General features: G+C 39.2%; 1 protein-coding gene across 2 annotated transcripts in view; it reads left to right on the forward strand.

The window, feature by feature from the left end:
* Positions 1–20,161, forward strand: part of MORC3 (MORC family CW-type zinc finger 3) — a 35,640-nt gene extending 15,479 nt beyond the window's left edge. The window contains exons 4-17 of one of the 2 annotated variants that reach the window (XM_033146996.1): positions 394–608; positions 2,145–2,292; positions 4,253–4,403; positions 5,251–5,382; positions 9,764–9,883; positions 11,373–11,470; positions 12,701–12,802; positions 12,897–13,019; positions 13,111–13,182; positions 14,658–14,700; positions 15,488–15,660; positions 15,814–16,657; positions 17,490–17,581; positions 19,206–20,161. In XM_033146996.1, the coding sequence (XP_033002887.1) occupies positions 394–608; positions 2,145–2,292; positions 4,253–4,403; positions 5,251–5,382; positions 9,764–9,883; positions 11,373–11,470; positions 12,701–12,802; positions 12,897–13,019; positions 13,111–13,182; positions 14,658–14,700; positions 15,488–15,660; positions 15,814–16,657; positions 17,490–17,581; positions 19,206–19,356 (2,464 nt within the window). In that variant the 3' untranslated portion in view covers positions 19,357–20,161. The remainder of the gene's footprint in view (positions 1–393; positions 609–2,144; positions 2,293–4,252; positions 4,404–5,250; positions 5,383–9,763; positions 9,884–11,372; positions 11,471–12,700; positions 12,803–12,896; positions 13,020–13,110; positions 13,183–14,657; positions 14,701–15,487; positions 15,661–15,813; positions 16,658–17,489; positions 17,582–19,205) is intronic. The other variant, XM_033146997.1, reaches the window with a different exon arrangement.
* Positions 20,162–20,402: the final 241 nt, after the last annotated feature.

The following is a 20,402-nucleotide window of genomic DNA, read 5'->3' on the forward strand; positions in this document are numbered from 1 at the left end:
CTGTCACATGCTTACAGCTTGTGAGAGCCAAAAGCAGGGTGGGGACCCAAAGGTGGACAAACTACCCTAGAAAGAGCACAGTGTGTCCCCCACCCACCCCTAACACCCCATACAACCTGGTAGATTGACTACATCACCAGGAAAGGTACCATTTTTTTTCTGCCACATGATTCTCACCGTGTATTTATCAAAATATGAATTAGCCGGGAATAAAGTGTTACATTATGTTTCAAGCTGAAAGAAGAATACTGTTTTGGAACACAACTGGCATATTTTAACTCCACTACAGATTTGAGTAGTTGAAACTGCTGATTTAAATCAACTCTCATAAGCAGCATGGTACTATGAAAAGCATTTCCCCCTCTTCCATCTTTTCAAACTCATGTGTTTCAGCTTTGGCTTCAGCGACAAAGTTGCATTGAACGGCCGTGTTCCAGTTGGATTGTATGGAAATGGATTTAAATCAGGATCGATGCGCCTGGGGAGAGATGCAATTGTTTTCACCAAGAATGGAGAAGTCATGAGTGTGGGCATGTTGTCACAAACCTTTTTGGAAGCTACGAAGGCAGAGCATGTAGTTGTTCCCATTATATCATTCAACAAGAAACATATCCTTTCGATGATTTTCAAGAGCAATGATAGATTGTATCTGGGATATCTGTTTCTCAAGATGATCTCTTATTCCAGCATTACTTCCTATATACTGAGCAGTAGTTGTATACCAGTACTGTATTCCAATAGAATTTAAGTCTCTCACCACAGAAGCTTGGCTTGGGGTCTGTGCTAATGTCTCCAGATGAATAGCTATTTTTATATTCCCAGACTCTTAACTCTTTTAACTAGTTTTATGTTACTAGGCTTTATTTTTTTGTTCTATGATTTTTTTGTTCTGCTTCTAATCATATATATCACAGGTGGCAAACTGGATCTGACTAGTGGACCATATCCTAATCACCACCATTCACTGCTTTGACAGGTGGGCCTGACCATCCACCTCTTGGTCAGCTGACATAATGATGTCAAGTGATTTACACCTGTCACAGTCCAACGATCACTGCAGCCTCTTCTAAAGACACATGTTTATATATAATAAAACGGAATTCAGAAGTACAGTCAAACCTTGGTTCCCAAACAGCTTAGTTGCCAAATGCCACAAACCCGGAAGTAAGCGTTCCAGTTTGCGAACGTTTTTCGGAAGCCGAACGTCGGACGCGGCTTCTGCTTGAGTGCAGGGTGCTCCTGCAGCCAATCAGAAGCCGTGCCTTGGTTTTCGAACGGTTTCGGGAGTCGAAAGAACTCTAGGAACAGTTTAAGTTTGAGAACCGAGATACCACTATAGAAAAAGTGTTCCACCCCTCCAAAAAGAGAGAGGCCAATGATGATTTAGCATGCTCAGTTTCCACAGGCTGCTCAGTGGCTGTTGTGGGAGATGGAATGGAATGGAGTATGCTAAGGAGAGCATAACTGGCTGTAAAATCCACAGGGCACTCCTCGCTGCAACATTTTGTTGCAGGTCTCTTTAGTTTTTTTATTGTAAGCTGCCAAGGGGAAATTACACTGAAGGGCAGCATATTAATTTATGACATAAAATGGTAAGGTTGAAAGGAAGTAAACGGCAGCAGCAGAAAATGAGGGGTTTTTCCTAGGCTGGAACTACAAAAGTATTCTACAGTTTCCCTGATTTGGATATTAAACAGGAGCATGCAGCATGAAAGGCAGGTTAAAAGACTAAGCTGACAATAGATGTGTTGCATTTAATTACCGGGTAATTGCAATATGGTTTGTAACAACATAATTACACGTAACCGATTACCATAGGATAACAATTTTAAATATTTCATTGTGGTTGTATTTACTCTCGGAGAGCTAGGGACCTCTGTAGGGTCTGGTGGCGAGCCAAGATTTCCAGACCACTTCAGCAACATGGTAATGTTAAAGTTGCCATGTGGTCACAGACTTAAGATGACCAGCTGTTAATTTGATTGAAACAGTAAAATAGTTATGGGGTGGACTTTTAAGTGGCAGCTGCACAATAAGTGCTCATCAGTTTATTCATTCAGGAGAGATTTAGATGAAAAAGGCTATAAGCTATCTGAGCAAGGTTTAACAGTTTTTAAATATGCCTGCTCCTTAATATAATATACGGGAAGTAATGAAACGTGATAAATCAGCAGCCAGCTTGAAGGCTATTCTGGAACATTCTCTGTTTCCTACTGAAGAGGAGCTGCTTGCGGAGCTTGATGCCATTATAGGGAAAAAAGGAACAAGAATAATTATTTGGAACCTTCGAAGGTGAGAAAAAATCCATTGTTAATAGTCGAGCTGGTACTGCAGCATTGATGTGTGCTAATTTGATACGGTTGCACAAAATTGATAAGGATTAAGCTGTGGTAAGAGGGACGCAGGTGGCGCTGTGGTCTGAACCACAGATCCTAGGGCTTGCTGATCAGAATCCCCACGACAGGGTGAGCTCCCGTTGTTCAGTCCCTGCTCCTGCCCACCTAGCAGTACGAAAGCACGTCGAAGTGCAAGTAGATAAATAGGTACTGCTCCGGCGGGAAGGTAAACACCATTTCCGTGCGCTGCTCTGGTTCGCCAGAAGCTGCTTAGTCATGCTGGCCACATGACCCGGAAGCTGTACGCCGGCTCCCTTGGCCAGTAAAGCGAGATGAGCACCACAACCGCAGAGTCGTCTGCGATTGGACCTAACGGTCAGGGGTTTCTTTACCTTTAAGCTGTGGTAAACAAAGCATTACATGTTACTGCTTTATTGTATTTTACTTCACTCCATCTACCTTACTTCAAATTCTAATGTTAATCATAGATGAATCAAGCAATCTGGGATGAACTCCCATGAAAACAGTTTCCCAAGAACTACTTGACACAGGTCCCTCTGAGTCTTGGGGCAAGTTTCACCATGTGCTTTTAGCGTAGTAAAGTGAACATGGAAATTAACTTTGCTTCATACGTCTAAAATACGTTCCCTTGAAACAAATTTTATAATTACAGACCATGAAAGGGCCACTTTTTACATTATATTTTCCCCAAATTGCAGGTATATTCTGAATAGGGAAATGGCTCTCCCTAGTGATAAATGTGCACAACTTCTCTACCATGCATGCTATTTTCACCAGCAGAAATTAAAGCTTTCCTTTCCATATTTTCATTCACCATGGGACCAGAGAGCTATGTATTCTTCCCATGCTAAAGGGGAAATCGTTTAGGATCATTTCCAGCTGTTGCCACTTTGCAAGGAGTATCTAACAATGGTGAAATCTAAGGAACACTAGGCTTTGCATTTCCCCTGTTTCCTAAGATATTATAGTATGTGACGTGTCCCTCAAGCAATATAAAGCATAAGGCAAATTCAATATTTTATGTTTAACAATTAAAAATGTCAACAATACAATGAAGGAGGAAAAAGCAGAATGAAGGAAATAATATTCACAAAAGTGAAATTCAACACTATTTAGTGAAAGAAAAACTGGCCATATTCCTCCAGAATAGAAACCAAGGATAAAGGGTAGCATGCTTTACCAACTATATATACATAGTTGGAATAGTTGGAAGATGCTAAATATCCTCCCATTTCATTGATTGCAACTGAATATCCCAGAATGCAAATGGTTAAAGGACAAACACCAGGTTTCTTCCATAGCATTCTTGGCATATGCAAGTATACAAAGCTTCTAAAAGGTTTTGACCATTATGCTTTCTGCTTATGACAGAAATCTCCTTGCCCTCTTCAAGTCAGTTGACTCTTTTGGCCATACCTTTCAGAGGACAAAGACTTAAGTTAACAGAGATTTGGTTCCACTTTGATTTCAGGATAATTAATATTCTATCAACATCCAATAGACTTCTCTGTTGTGTATGAGAGGCATAAAATAAGCATATAAAACAGCAAATGGGGCTCTCTGATAAGTTGACTACCCTGATCTGCTTTAGTCAGGAAACCCTGTTTGTAGAGTCAGAAATTTATTTTATGTTTTTTAAGATGGCCATAGCATTGCTAACAGAGTCCGGATGCTCTGGTTTAATTTCTCTGTCTAGTTAGAAGTATGTAGTTAAAATGTAGCAGCATACCCTAAATCAAGGAGAGATAATGATGTGCCTTCCAGAAGTTGTTACGCTACTACTTCAGAGAAATGTTTAATAATACTTTAGACAGAAGTGATTACTGAGGACTGCTATTGCTGTATTTATATATAGTATTGTTTAAATTCAAGTTTCTTTAAATGTCCTTCCACAGAGAGAAAAACGAACAAACAGAATTTGACTTCGATACAGATAAATACGATATTAGGATTCCTGCAGATTTAGATGAATTAACAGGGAAAAGAGGGTATAAAAAACAAGAAAGACAAGATCAGATTGTTCCTGAAAGTGATTATTCATTACGGGTAATGTTTACTATTCACATTTTTTTCCTATTGGTTGTAATGTTATTCTCCACTGTGTCTGTATGTGGTATTACCGTATATACAGAATCATCACAGCTGTTATTTTCTCATCGGACCCTTAAAAAAATCACTGTTAAAATACAGTGGTACCTCGGGTTAAGAACTTAATTCGTTCTGGAGGTCCGTTCTTAACCTGAAACTGTTCTTAACCTGAGGTACCACTTAAGCTAATGGGGCCTCCCACTGTCGCCGCGCCGCCGCACGATTTCTGTTCTCATCCTGAAGCAAAGTTCTTAACCCGAGGTACTATTTCTGGGTTAGCGGAGTCTGTAACCTGAAGCATCTGTAACCCGAGGTACCACTGTATGCATATATTAATAGTTCATTTATTCCATTTCACTAAGTTATAAGACTTACAGCCAAAGATGATGAAATGAAATTTCACTGTGCAAATGGGCATTCTTCCTGGCTGAAATAGTCTACAAGTATACTGTGATGGACTCTCTCTGATGCTGGTGGCTTTGCAGAAGGGGGACTGAATAATTTTCTCTTTAACATTCAGCAGATACCTTACTAATCACTATCTGCTGGTGTCTCGCTGTTCTGTCACACACATGCAGAATCCAGTGCTTAACATTATGTATAATCTGGACACATGTTTTAAGTGCCATGTGAGTTCTGATTGCTTACTTAATATCATTTCACTTAAATTTGCAAAATTTGGATAGAACTCCAATTTACATATTTTACAAGCTGTATGAATGGTTTGCTGAAAACTTGTTACTTGTTTTCTTTTAGCTTGCAAAATGTACGAAAAATTAACCATGTACTTCTCTTTCCTTTTCAGGCTTATTGCAGTATCTTATATTTAAAACCAAGGATGCAAATAATTATAAGAGGACAGAAAGTACAAACGCAACTCGTCTCCAAAAGCCTTGCTCACATAGAGCGAGATATTTACAGGCCAAAGTTTCTGGCTGTATCCTTTATTACTGTGGGCTGCTGCAGACTGACCAAGAATGGCTGGCCTAATATATGTGAAACCTTTGACTCTTCTCTTCACTTCTCTCCCCACTTGGTTCCACCATCAGCTCAGGATTACAAAGCATTATTTTAAGCAAAAAACTTTGCCGTAATTTGTGATATGTTGCAGAAACCATTGAGATTAAAGAAATGTTAGACTTGGGGCTGATTGAACCTTCCCATAGCCCATGGTCCTCGCCCATAATTTTGGTGGAGAAACCGGACAAAACTTGTCAACGCTTTATTCCCCAATTTAGCACTCATGCTGAAGCCTTACATGATTGTCTAAAGAAAAGTCAGCCTGATAAAGTTATTTGGACAATACCATGTCAACAGGCATATGATATGTTGAGGAATATGTTGATGGTGGAGCCTATTTTGAGAGCTCCCGATTTCTCTCGACCATTCACTCTTATGACTGATGCATCAAATGTGGGACTAGGAGCGGTGTTAAGTCAAGAAGAGAGAGACGGTTTTCTGCAGCCTATATTATATCTTAGTAGAAAATTGTTAGAAAGAGGACAACATCTTTCCACAATTGAGCGGGAGTGTTTAGCAATAGTGTGGTCGATTGGAAAACTAAAGCCTTACCTGTGGGGAAGAAAATTCACCCTGTGAACCACTCTGCAAGTAAAAGGCACCAATAATAAATTAATTTGATGGAGTATGCATTTGCAAGATTACAACTTTGACATTAAATATGTAAAAGGAAAGGATAATGTCATAGCTGATGCATTATCAAGATGTTTTAAGGACTGAATGCTAGGATTAAAAAAAGGAAGATAGCAAATGTTATGCCAAATTAGAAATGTGTTTAAGTACCAAATTAATATGCTCTGGTGGAAATAAGATACAGGAAAAGGTAAAGAATTTGTTAAGAAACCACTCTGCTCTAGTAGTGCCTTCTATACAGTTGTCCCAAGGTGATATATAGTAAAAACTAACAAGGATAATGTCCAATCTAACCCACAGAATGGGGCACAGAACTGGAAAGACTAGAGGCGAGTCCATCAACAAAAGTAGTAGGACTGATGGAATTTGGCTGACCAAGAGTCCTATGTTAGTGGCAGCCAGCAAAGGATAGCAGTTGGTAAATAGTTGCAGTTCTTTTTTTAAAAAATGGTTATGGTCACTGGTTAGAATTTGAAAGTTTGCTAGTCAGTGAACAAAATTGTAATCATCCCTTTTTATTTTAATATCAATATGCATACAGAAGTAAGCTCAGTTGTTCCAGAACTGTATTGAAGAATACAAGCAACTGATCTATAGTTTTAAATGAAATAATTGGTCTTAGGTTTGTCACCAACTTTAGGATTGGAGCAATGTTATGCAAGCATAGTCTTTTGTTCCTAAATTTTGTTTTACTCCATTTGGCTAAACTCTCTGGCTTTGGATCCATTTAGTAAGTAAGATAATCGATACAATTTCAGAAATTGCTACTGTTCATAAAACAGGAAAAAAGGTTAAGATATTTATTCACAAATTGAAATTCCCTTTATTAAAGGCTTTATCTAAGTTTTGTTGTTGTTGTTTGTTGTTGTTGTTGTTTAGTTGTTTAGTCGTGTCACTTCGTGACCCCATGGACCAGAGCACGCCAGGCACTCCTGTCTTCCACTGCCTCCCGCAGTTTGGTCAGACTCATGTTGGTAGCTTCGAGAACACTGTCCAACCATCTTGTCCCCTGTCGTCCCCTTCTCCTTGTGCGGCGATGGCTCCTGTTAGTGGTCAGGGACTTGGGTCTACTATGTGAAATGGGTGTGCCTGGTGGGTCACTAAATATTTTCTTGTAGGTAGAGAGTTAGAAAGCTCAAAAGAAGCCTGCGAAGAATAGTACTTCTGAGGTAATAAATAAGATTATGCCATATCATAGTCCTTTTTGTACGGGTGCTGTGTGTTGTCCTTGGTATGTTCCTTCACGGATGATATCTCGTCACCATTGTTGTATTGTTGTATTGTTAATAGTAAAACAATTATTAAAATGAAACCATGCTGCCAGGCCTGGTTACCCAACATCAGGGTCTTTTCCAGGGAATCTTCTCTTCTCATGAGGGGGCCAAAGTATTGGAGCCTCAGCTTCAGGATCTGTCCTTCCAGTGAGCACTCAGGGCTGATTTCCTTAAGAATGGATAGGTTTGATCTTCTTGCAGTCCATGGGACTCTCAAGAGTCTCCTCCAGCATATCTGAGGTTGTTGATATTTCTTCTGGCAATCTTAATTCCAGTTTGGGATTCATCCAGCCCAGCCTTTCGCATGATGAATTCTGCATATAAGTTAAATAAGCAAGGAAACAATATACAGCTTTGCCGTACTCCTTTCCCAATTTTTAACCAATCAGTTGTTCCATATTCAGTTCTAACTGTAGCTTCTTGTCCCACATAGAGATTTCCCAGGAGACAGATGAGGTGATCAGCACTCCCATTTCTTTAAGAACTTGCCATAGTTTGCTGTGGTCAACACAGTCAAATGCTTTTGCTTAGTCAATGAAGCAGAAGTAGATGTTTTTCTGGAACTCTCTAGCTTTCTCCATAATCTAGCACATGTTTGCAATTTGGTCTCTGGTTCCTCTGCCCCTTCGAAATCCAGCTTGCACTTCTGGGAGTTCTCGGTCCACATACTGCTTAAGCCTGCCTTGTAGAATTTTAAGCATAACCTTGCTAGCATGTGAAATGAGCACAATTGTGCGGTAGTTGGAGCATTCTTTGGCACTGCCCTTCTTTGGGATTGGGATGTAGACTGATCTCCAATCCTCTGGCCACTGCTGAGTTTTCCAAACATGCTGGCATATTGAGTGTAGCACCTTAACAGCACCATCTTTTAAAATTTTAAATAGTTCAGCTGGAATATCATCACTTCCACTGGCCTTGTTATTATCAGTGCTTTCTAAGGTCCATTTGACTACGCTCTCCAGGATGTCTGGCTCAAGGTCAGCAACCACACTACCTGGGGTATACGAGACCTCCATATCTTTCTGGTATAATTCCTCTGTGTATTCTTGCCACCTCTTCTTGATGTCTTCTGCTTCTGTTAGGTCCTTTCCACTTTTGTCCTTTATTATGGTAATCTTTGTACGAAATGTTCCTTTCATATCTCCAATTTTCTTGAACAAATTTCTGGTTTTTCCTATTCTGTTTTTTTTCCTCTATTCCTTTGCATTGCTCGTTTAAGAAGGCCCTCTTGTCTCTCCTTGCTATTTTTTTGGAAATCTGCATTCAATTTCCTGTATCTTTCACTTATCTCCCTTGCATTTTGCTTGCCTTCTCTCCCCCGCTATTTGTAAGGCCTCATTGGACAGCCACTTTGCTTTCTTGCATTTCCTTTTCATTGGGATGGTTTTCGTTGCTGCCTCCTGTATAATGTTACGAGCCTCCATCCATAGTTCTTCAGGCACTCTGTTCACCAAATCTAAATCCTTAAACCTGTTCCTCACTTCCACTGTGTATTCATAAGGGACTTGATTTAGATTGTATCTTACTGGCCCAGTGGTTTTTCCTACTTTCTTCAGTTTAAGCTGGAATTTTGCTATAAGAAGCTGATGATCTGAGCCACAGTCAGTTCCAGGTCTGACTGTATAGAGTTTCTCCATCTTTGGCTGCAGAGAATATAATCAATCTGATTTCGATGTTGCCCATCTGGTGATGTTCATGTGCAGAGTCGTCTCTTGTGTTGTTGGAAAAGAGTGTTTGTGATGGCCAGCTTGTTTTCTTGACAGAACTCTATTAGCCTTTGCCCTGCTTCATTTTGAACTCCAAGGCCAAACTTGCCAGTTGTTCCTTTTATCTCTTGACTCCCTACTTTAGCATTCCAATCCCCTATAATGAGAAGAACATCCTTCTTTGGTGTCATTTCTAGAAGGTGTTGTAAATCTTCATAGAATTGGTCAATTTCAGTTTCTTCAGCACTGGTAGTTGGTGCATAAACTTGGATTACTGTAATGTTAAAAGGTCTGCCTTAGATTCGTATTGAGATCATTCTATCATTTTTGAGATTGCATCCCAGTACACCTTTTGCCGCTCTTTTGTTGACTATGAGGGCCACTTTATCTAACTAACTTTCCTTTAATTTGTAGTTTAATTTGAAGGTTCTGAGTTTTCTCGGTGTAATCATAGAGTTGTGGTTTTTTTTCTGAGAAAATCCTATCTATTTTCAAATACAATATATTTATTTTACTATATACAAAATGATTATTATATTTTGTACTGTAACTTATATTAATGGTTAATACTCTTTCACATTCTTGGGGCCTAGTGGAATTATCTTTCTAGACAGCTCTGTTTAGAATGAACATTGAGTATGAAGAGAACCATATTTTGGTATTTTCCCTAACTTACATAAATAAGCCCAAAACTGTAAGAATTACATTTGGATTCAACTGTCGAAATAAAGATCACTATGGAATGATGATGTACCACAGAAACAGACTAATCAAGGCTTATGAAAGAGTAGGCTACCAGCAAAAGGTGAGATAAGTTCATATAACAATAGTTCATCTTTCCATACTTTCATTGAAACTTCTTACAGTTAGTCTTGTTGATGTAAAATTCCTTTGTTGTGTATTTTCAAAACACGGTGGACTGAATTTAAAGCGCTGCCATTTAAATCAGCAATTTAAATTATCCATTAGTATGTTAGCGTATTTCCTAAACAAGGATGCATAGAAATTGATCTGCTCAATCTAAACATTAAAATATTTTAATTTATGACTCAACAGAGTGATTACTCTACTTCATGTTCTGTTTCACTTCTCCTTTCTTTGTACTGCCAATTCTTGCCTTGCCCCAATCTCACCCCCATCCAGGAAACACAAAGTAGCTAACTTCCCCAAATCTTTTGCAAACTGCAAAAAGGGGCAGCTTTTTAATTCAGTGTGTTCCACATAGAGCCATGGTTTCAGGGGTTTTGTTTACACCTGTATGTAGGTTTAACGTGTAGGTTTAGTGTGTAGGTTTAACATGCTTATAGTCAGATTAATTTTAAGATGGCTACTCTTTAAATTAATATTTTTCTAAAAAAAATGGAGAACCCCCGATAATATTTAAAATATTATAAAAAATGGTTTCAAAATTTTAAAATCTCTGTCTTTACACCAACAAAAATCTATATCTTAATCAAAACGGTCTCCTGCAATTTTTTGAAAACCCTTGTCATTCTCTGAGAAGCAAGTTGCAAATATTCAGTGACATCTCAGCAGCTCATTTAGTAAAGTATTGCATCCTGGGGGCAGCCAAGGGCTGTTTTTGACATCTAAAACACAAGGCTGAGAATTCTTTTGTGCAGTCAAGAATTAACATTTCATCCTTCTTTACTGCACATTTTTCTTTCCAGCCATTTCCCCCCTCTGCAAGTAACTATTGTTATTATTATTTATTGAATTTATATACTGCCCTATACCTGCAGGTCTCAGGACAGTTCACAGGATAAAATCACAATATAAAAATGCAAAATACATAATCAAAATAGAAACAAGAACAACCTAATAGCAGCCCCCCCAAAAAAAAACCCCAACTACTGTCACTGAAAGCAGTGTGATGCTTAAACTGACAGAACTGTATGTGTATCCACTGTGTTCTGATTAACTGCTTCATGTTGAATGTTGCCATTCAGAGTATAGGTCCCAACTTTGACTAATAAGTCTGAGCATTCTGAAACCAATCTATCCCAATACCTAGCTCCAAATTCTAAGTCGTTTCTCAACCCCCCGTTTACTTTTAAGTAGAAATTCTAAAGGGGTAGCAGAGGCTTGCTTACAAGTTAAAACAATAAACTTCATTTTCAAGAAGTTCTTTATCCAAGCAATTGAACTTGGAATAATACCTGTTCTGGCATCTTTTGTGATGGAACTTGTATAAATATTTGTTTAAAATACTGGAAATTGGTGTTCTTGGCGAAAACGTTGGTTTATTTTCCTGTCTATATGCTTTCCCCCACCCCACCACCACCCCTTTACAGGCAAACAACATGGGAGTAGGTGTAATTGGGATTATCGAATGCAACTTCCTAAAGCCAACCCATAACAAACAAGATTTTGATTATACTAATGAATACAGGTAAGAACGTATTTCAGGATCCTCTCTTCACAATAGCCAAACATGCCACAAGCAGGGGCTGGGTGCAATAGCGCTTGTGATTCCCAGGAAACTGCTATTCAGGTGCTTACTTCCTTTGAGATACTAGGGATAGAACACCACCGTAGCAATTGATCGCCTTATATTCCATGAATTGCTTTAAACTCCTTTCAGAGGCATCCCAGTGGGTGGCCATAGCTAAATTTCCAGTCTGCATGTAACACTAGACCATGGCTTAGCAGTACATTTCTAAACAAGCCACGAGCTGGCTTGTTAACTTACCAGTAAACCAGAGTTTGTTTCCAATCTGTATTTGGGAATCACTGTGAGATGCCTTATGGCAGGCTTCCTCAAACCTGGCCCTCCAGATGTTTTGAGACTACAATTCCCATCATCCCTGACCACTGGTCCTGCTAGCTAGGGATCATGGGAGTTGTAGGCCAAAAACATCTGGAGGGCCAGGTTTGAGGAAGCCTACCTTATGGGAAAGGTTTCATACAATAAGTAATAATAATAACAGCAACAACAATCACCACCAGAGTTTCAGGTCCATATGTAATCCAAGTTAATAGTCAAACTAAGCTCTGCTGTCACTTAAGTTCTCCTGGCCATGTGAGAGGAGTCAAGCGCATGAGCCTAAGGCTTGTGGAAGTCCCTTCTGCTCGTGCATGTGCTGCTACAGAGCTGCTCTCCCAACAGTGGTATCTTTACCACTTTACCTACCCTACCTCCTTGGGTAGAGAAATTGGAGGGTGTTGTTCAGGCACACTGTCTATGTAGCATTCACTCTGCAGTTAGGAGCACTAGAACTGTCTCATTGTATTACACACCTTGTATATAGCTCATCCTTTGACTTCATTTCTTGTTTTTAGCATTATTTACACAAATATATCCTAAAGGGAGGGATTTAAACGCATTTTAAAAATAAGCAATTCGCTTCTTTCCCTTTATCTCTGCCATTAGTAGACATGTCTGGAATCTGAACCAAATTCAGAATCCTACCGTAACTTGTTAGGAGTTCATGATTTGGAAGAAATAAATAGATTATGCATTAGCACATTTCTAGTATGTTTTCCTTAAATGCATAAGTGATATTTCTGCTCATTGTTCTTTCCTAGTAGTTCTTGCTTTCTGTAGCAACTGTCAACGTATATTTCATATTATACAGAATGTGTTTTGTTGAGACACAACTTTGTATTTCTTGCTTATTAGGCGTACAATGCAAGCACTTGGTGAGAAGCTAAATGATTACTGGAATGAGATGCAAGCAAAGAAAATGGATTATCCTCCCGAAGAGATGGTTGAAGATTCCCAGTAAGTTTTTCTAAAAACATAAAACTCAGTCTTAATCTGTGCTTGGTTTAAATTATCTTTGCTTAGTTTTCATGCCACTTACACTATGTTACAGGAAGCGCCCTGATCAAACCTGGGTTCAGTGTGATTCATGTCTAAAATGGAGGAAGCTTCCAGATGGAATGGATAAATTGCCAGAGAAGTGGTATTGTTCATACAACCCTGATCCTCAGTTCAGGTAAAATAGGTAGAAATTCGGCAATTCATTTTTTCTCAGATTGCATTTGCTAGCTGGATTAAAAATATATATATTCCTTTCTTAAAATTAGAAATTGCAATGTGGCTGAAGAACCTGAAGATGATGATTTACTAATGCCATATGAGAAAAAGTTTAAGAAAAGGTGAGCATTAAATAAAAACAGGACGGTGAAATGTTGGCTTCTAATAATAATAAATTATTATTTATACCCCGCCCATCTGGCTGGGTCTCCCCGGCCACTCTGGGCGGCCTCCAACAAATACTAAAATACAATACAAAGTCACAAATTTAAAACTTCCCTAAACAGGGCTGCCTTCAGGTATTTTCTAAATGACAGGTAGTTGTTTATCTCTCTGACCCCTGATGGGAGGGCGTTCCACAGGGCGGGCGCCACTACCGAGAAGGCCCTCTGTCTGGTTCCCTGTAGCTTTGCTTCTCGCAGTGAGGGAACCGCCAGAAGGCCCTCGGTGCTGGATCTCAGTGTCCGGGCTGAACGATGGGGGTGGAGACGCTCCTTCAGGTATACAGGACCGAGGCCGTTTAGGGCTTTAAAGGTCAACACCAACACTTTGAATTGTGCTCGGAAACGTACTGGGAGCCAATGCAGATCTCTCAGGACCGGTGTTATGTGGTCCCGGCGGCCACTCCCAGTCACCAATCTAGCTGCCGCATTCTGGATTAATTGCAGTTTCCGGGTCACCTTCAAAGGTAGCCCCACGTAGAGCGCATTGCAGTAGTCCAAGCGGGAGATAACCAGAGCATGCACCACTCTGGCAAGACAGTCTGCGGGCAGGTAGGGTCTCAGCCTGCGTACCAGATGGAGCTGGTAGACAGCCGCCCTGGACACAGAATTAACCTGTGCTTCCATGGACAGCTGTGAATCCAAAATGACTCCCAGGCTACGCACCTGGTCTTTCAGGGGCACAGTTACCCCATTCAGGACCAGGGAGTCCCCCACACCCGCCCGCCTCCTGTCCCCCAAAAACAGTACTTCTGTTTTGTCAGGATTCAACCTCAATCTGTTAGCCGCCATCCATCCTCCAACAGCCTCCAGGCACTCACACAGGACCTTCACCGCCTTCACTGGTTCTGATTTAAAAGAGAGGTAGAGCTGGGTGTCATATGTGTTCCATCAAACAGTTTTGAAAACAGCCACTAGGAAGTTTATTCTGTAGAGTTTTAAATGGGTAATATGCTTCCTTCTAGCAAACCCGTTAGGTTTGGAATACATTTTTAAGTCAAGAAATCCACAAAAGAATTCACTAGTCCAAAACATACCTTCATTTGACAATACAAAAGTGAACTTTGTCCTTTTCACTAATTGTTGTTTGCTCTTACCATTAGAAGTTACCGTGAGCTACATAGAATCATAGAATTGTGGAGCTGGAAGGGACCTTGAGGGTCTTCTAGTCCAGCCCCCTACAATGCAGGAATGCTGCCCACAGCTGTCCCTTGATGGGCTCAAAATACCAACAGTCAGACACACTAACCCATTTCACCACAGGAGGGCTATAACATAAGTTATTGGTGGCAGAAGGTCATGTTAAACAACAACTTAATATTAGAAAGCATATATATACTGAGCATAAACCATGATACTTTTTCTTCTCAATGCAGAGACAGGGAGAAATTAAAGCAAAGGATGGAGCTTAGCCAACAGGTAGGTGACTGATTATCTTGACATGTTTATTTCTTTGTTTGTGGAAGCAATGCTAAATTGTATGCAAATTTTCCTATACCAGGTTCATTTTTTGCATAAAAAGCACCAAAGGATACTTTAGGTATTTCTTCCATTTTTGTGGGTCTTGAATATCCATTCTCTCCAGGTCAGAATTTAGCCAAGGATATAAATTTCCTAGGGGTGAAGGCAGGATCATGATCAGTGTACCGTGGATTGACAGTTGGCAAAGGTGGGTCACTTGCCACTTTACCAATTGCAGAAAGAGTAGTGTAATAGTCAGGGAGACAATTTACTATTTTCTGGCTCCAGTTCTGGATACAAATGCTGTTGTCATCAATCTCTGTATCTTCTCCACTTTGAGGGTGCTGAATAATTGTAACAATTGAACCATGGAAAGATGTTATGGCAGTAGAAGATGATTGATTGTGATCAATGCTATCTAGGTTGTGGCCATCCCTGCCTCCTGCGCTGCGTAAAAAAAGTACTTCCTTTTATGTGTCCTGAATCTTCCTGTTTCTGTGCATAAGTATATTTGATGGCTGTTTACATATTCTGGTTCAATCTAATTTACTCAGTAGACAAATTTCAAGGTAGACCAACTTGGCTAAAACCTGTAACTGAGCTGCCAAGGCTTTTCCCGCCGCCCATCCAGCCACATATGTTGTCATTTTATGGTGACTGCAGAGAGTTCAAGGAAAAAGTCACAGTGATGGAAGTGAATGGCGTTTTCTTCTTTAATTGTAATGATGTAATGCCGTTTCTACAGATTTATAATGAAATGTATTTACAAACAACGGCTGCCTTGTCCAGTGCACCTCCAGTAATGAGTGAAACTATTCCAGTATTTCATGCAGAAGCTTCAAACGTGTCTCTTACGAGACCTCAAAACAAATCAGTCAACACACCAGTATCTTCTCCTCATTCTGATCCTGAAAAGAGGTCAGTAAATAAAATGCAAGAATATTTCCACTTACTTTCCTCATTTGCTTGTGCTGTGGTTTTTTTTTTTTTAAATTAACATTTTCTGGAGCTTAGCCTTTAAGGGGGAAAACTGGTAATATGATTTCTGTCACTTTGCTTTTGTTTCTTTAGCCTTAAACGGAAACTTTCTAATGCTGATGCGCCACTACCTTTTAAGATCAGACAAGTGACTAGCCAAGCATTTGAGAAAAAGAAGCAAGATGATGATGATGTTATCATTTTGGAAGAGAACAGTACTCCAAAACCTGACGCTCTGGAATGTGACATCACAATAGTAAAAGTTGAAGGTGGGGCTGATGTTGATTTCAGTAATATTGAGGGAGAAATTTCCATGAACAGAGATGCTTGTTCAGAAACAAATGGTTCAAAAGGAACTGCAGCAACACAAACTGAAACAGAGCATCTTGTAATAAAAAAGGAAGAAGCTGAGGGCAATACAGATAATCAGCTGCCCAGATCAGAACATGAAATAACACTTACAGAACATCTTCATGTTTCGGAGGCTGATATTGTGAATGCAGACATGAAGATAAATGAATTAAGCCTTCAACTGCTTTCATCCAACAGTGAAAAAGAAAAATATCAAAAGGAATGTGATACATTGGTTAAAGAAGTAAAAATGTTAAAGCAAAAACTAATGGATACAGGTGGCAAGCTTGTGCAAAAGGAAATACGTCCTCAGTCCACGGAAACAAAAAGTATAATATCAGATGCAGAACTCAAAAAAGTTAAAGAAAAAAGTCAAGAAGAGATATTAATTCTGTATGAACAGGCATTGAAAGAGATGAGAGCGCTGAAAGAACAGTGTGATACTCTGCAGAACTTAAAATCTGAATGTAGGAAATGTAAAAACATTCAGAATAAAAGTGAAGTAGATGACATGGCTGTGCAACTTGGTGATGTTTTCAGACAGCTGGACAATTGCAGCATTGAAAGAGACCAATATAAAAATGAGGTGAGTTTCATAATTCAGTATATAGAAAGGCTGGGTTGATATTTAGATTTACTTGTTTTGGGTTTCAGTCTCACACTTAACCTTAAATCCATTACCTTAACTTAATTTTAATGGAATGTATATAAAAGGGTCTTTCAGAATTAGAGCATGCATTTCCTACAGAATTCAAGTGCCTTTGAAATCAGTGAGACTTAAATAAAAACAAAAGTTCTTTGGAACTGAGAAATTAGCTAGTGAGAACATCCTTTGACTTGAGGTAGACAGATTTGGTGGAAAGAGAAGACCTACTATGGAAAAATAGTGTTTAGTTCATATTTGTGCAAACCAAAATATTGTAAAAACAAACAAAAAATAAAAAAATCCTTCCAGTAGCACCTTAGAGACTAACTTAAGTTTGTTCTTGGTATGAGCTTTCGTGTGCATGCACACTTCTTCAGATACCAGCACCTTAGAGACCAACTAAGTTTGTTCTTGGTATGAGCTTTCTGAAGAAGTGTGCATGCACACGAAAGCTCATACCAAGAACAAACTTAGTTGGTCTCTGAGGTGCTACTGGAAGGATTTTTTATTTTTTATTTTGTTTTGACTACGGCAGACCAACACGGCTACCTACCTGTAACTCAAAATATTGTAAGTAATTCAGACATACCAGGCTTCCGAAAAACATTTGCAAATCGGAACACTCACTTCCGGGTTTGCGGCATTTGGGAGCCGATTTGTTCGGCAGCCAAGCCATTCAGGAACCAAGGTACCACTGTATACTGTAACAAGTATTTCACTTTTGTTTTTCATTTTTAAAAATGCAAGTATATAAACTTTGATTTACTTTCAGATTGAACTACTGGAAATGGAAAAAACTCAGCTGGGCTTTCAGTGTGAGCAGCTGAAAGCAGAACTTGCAGAGTTAAAAACTAATGGAGAAAGGTATATATTCCTACTGCCAAGCCCGATATGTGCATGAAAAAGCATGGAAAGACTGTAAACTTACAATTTCATCTATTTTCAAACCTACCTACAGGGAACCTTTGCACATGAATGTCTACCAAGAATCCATATTGCAGAGAATTCCTAAGCATGAAGCACATACTCAGTTCAAGCAGGGCATTTACCAGGCTTTTGGGTCTCGTCACCCACCTTGCCATGTCAGTGAAGACTGCAACCTAGAACACACCCAACATTCTCATGTTGCTGTGCAATGCTGAGTAATAAGATAATTGTGAGGAAGCTGTTTTACTTTTCTTCTCTTTGAGGAACTGATGGCAATCTTCTTAGGCAGGGCTGGCCCACATGGTGCCATCCAAATGTTGTTGGAGTCCCATCAGCCACAGCCACCATGGCCAGTGGTCAAAGATGATGAGAACATTTGGAGCAGGGATGTGCATTGGCTATCCCTGTTCTAAGGAAACTCAGGCTTCTCCATAATACTGTTTATACAGTGATACCTTGGTTTACAACCATAATCCGTTCCGGAGGTCTGGTTGTAAACCAAAACAGGTTGTAACCCAAGGCGTGATTTCGCCAATGGGGCCTCCCCCCAAAAAGGGGTTGTAATAAAAAGGGGGGGTACACACACTCCAGGGTTTGACGTGGTTGTAATCCAGAACGGTTGTAATCCAGAACGGTTGCAAACCAAGGTGCCACTGTATCGTGCTACACCATCCAAACCACTGATCTAAACAACCTAATTCATTCCACCCAAATACTACATGACTCGTAAACCACTTAAAGCAGGCTTGTCCAACAGGTAGATCGTGATCTACTGGTAGATCACTGGACGTCTGTGGTAGATCACTGGCTCCCCCCAAAGAAGCTCAGCAGCTTTAGCTCCCCTAAAAAAGCTCTACATCTTTGCCCTGAAGCCCCCAAAACAGGGCTTTCCCTCCTAAAAAAAAAAGGTCAACTTTGACCCGAACCCCCCAAAACATGGTTGGCTTTCCTTCCTAAAGAAGCTCAACAACCTCGACCTGAACCCCGCAAAAGGGGGTAGATCACTGCCAGTTTTTAATTCTGTGAGTAGATCGCAGTCTCTTGGAAGTTGGCCACCCCTGACTTAAAGGTTTCGATGGTGAAGCATGATATTAATCCTACTTTTGAATGAATGAATGAATGAATGAATGAATGTCCTAGTGTAGCATGTGAGTGCTGGTGCAATCATATGAACCTTTTCTTGTCTATTGTAGCTGCAGCAAGTATGTAGGAAAAGGATTTATACAATACCAAAAAACAGTTTTACATAAATAATGTTTACCATTTCTGGTGAAACTTATTTTCAGATGCTTTCTATGTTAGATAAACAAAATTCATAGACAAGGTGAACTTCAATATAACATCTCTATTCTATGTAACATTTCAGTTTAATTGGTTTAAAGTGTCTTTTAATGTATTCTTCAAAACAATGTATGTCAAATTGGTAACAGACTATACAATAACAATGATAGAAATGGGAAAGGAGTGAATGAACAGTTGAGCAAATGATGATTTAAAGTACTGAACTTATCTGCACCATACATGTAATTTTAACTGATGTTCTCAATGTTATCTTTCTTAGCCTGAAGCTGCGATCCCTGCGAGTTAACGTGGGACAGTTACTAGGAACAATAATGCCTGAACTTAATGTGCAGCAAATCAATCCCGACGTTGGCATAGTCGATGAAATTCTAGGGCAAGTTCTGGAGCAATTGCGTGAAGGCACTACTTAATTTTGTTTCCCTTGCAGTCTCAACATACCTTATTGTCAAGTTTCCAACCTGTAAAGACTGTTCATTTTAGTGCCATGCTACACATGAAAACTGGCCTGGTTTCCTTTTAGGCTGTTTCTACTGCAAAGGGGCTGCTTTTTATTGGAACTGCAGCTTCTGGGGCGGGGTGGGGGTAACATTTTCCTTCCATACTGTGGTTTGTGACAAAAATCACCCTTCCCCTGCAAACAGCTATCAGCCCCAGAAGGTAAGCTACTGGAAAGTAGCATTTCCCCCAAATTGCTAGTATTTTATAGAGACCTGTGAGTATTTCTAAACTTTGATACATGATTATGTATTATAAGCTGATTAAAAGTATTGTAAAACAATTGTCATGTCACAGTATGTTTCTAAAACAAATATCAACTTAATTTTCATAAAGTTGACAAAAATTACCATACATATTATGTACCCTTTTCATTTTCTTGAAAGCAACATTTTTCCAATGAGTGGTTATTGATATTTCAACCTTATAGTGTATTATATGCTGGTTAAGAGTATTGCAAACCAATTACTTCAAATTATACTGTTTTGTTTAATTAAAAGATACTGTTTTTCAAAATATGGCCATATAATTCTAAGGAACAATTTTTACATACTTTTTTCTTTAATTATATATATATATATATTTGTTTTTCATTACTCTCTGGATGTACTGTAAAGTTTGGGTTAAAAAAAAATGTGACTATGGAGAATATTATTTAAATTTATACTGTACATTAATACTTTGAAGAAAAGTGAATAAATGTAAATAAGTTTTTATTTCTGTGAAGTAAATCAAAAGATGTATATTTTGGACTAAATGTGGGGCACATCATGGTGTTCTGAGTGACAAGAAGAATCCTATATCTGGGCAAATGGTTCCCTTTTTTAAAAAAAAAAAACACCTGCCTTTTTGTTTCCTTCTAATTATGAGCATTTACAGCAGAGTCCTAATCATGCCTACTCATTGGTAAGTCCTACTAAATTCATTGGGCCTTACTCCCACATAAGTACTTAAAATTGTG

This window comes from Lacerta agilis, chromosome 4 (assembly GCF_009819535.1).
Source record: "Lacerta agilis isolate rLacAgi1 chromosome 4, rLacAgi1.pri, whole genome shotgun sequence".
Classification (NCBI taxonomy): Eukaryota; Metazoa; Chordata; class Lepidosauria; order Squamata; family Lacertidae; genus Lacerta; species Lacerta agilis.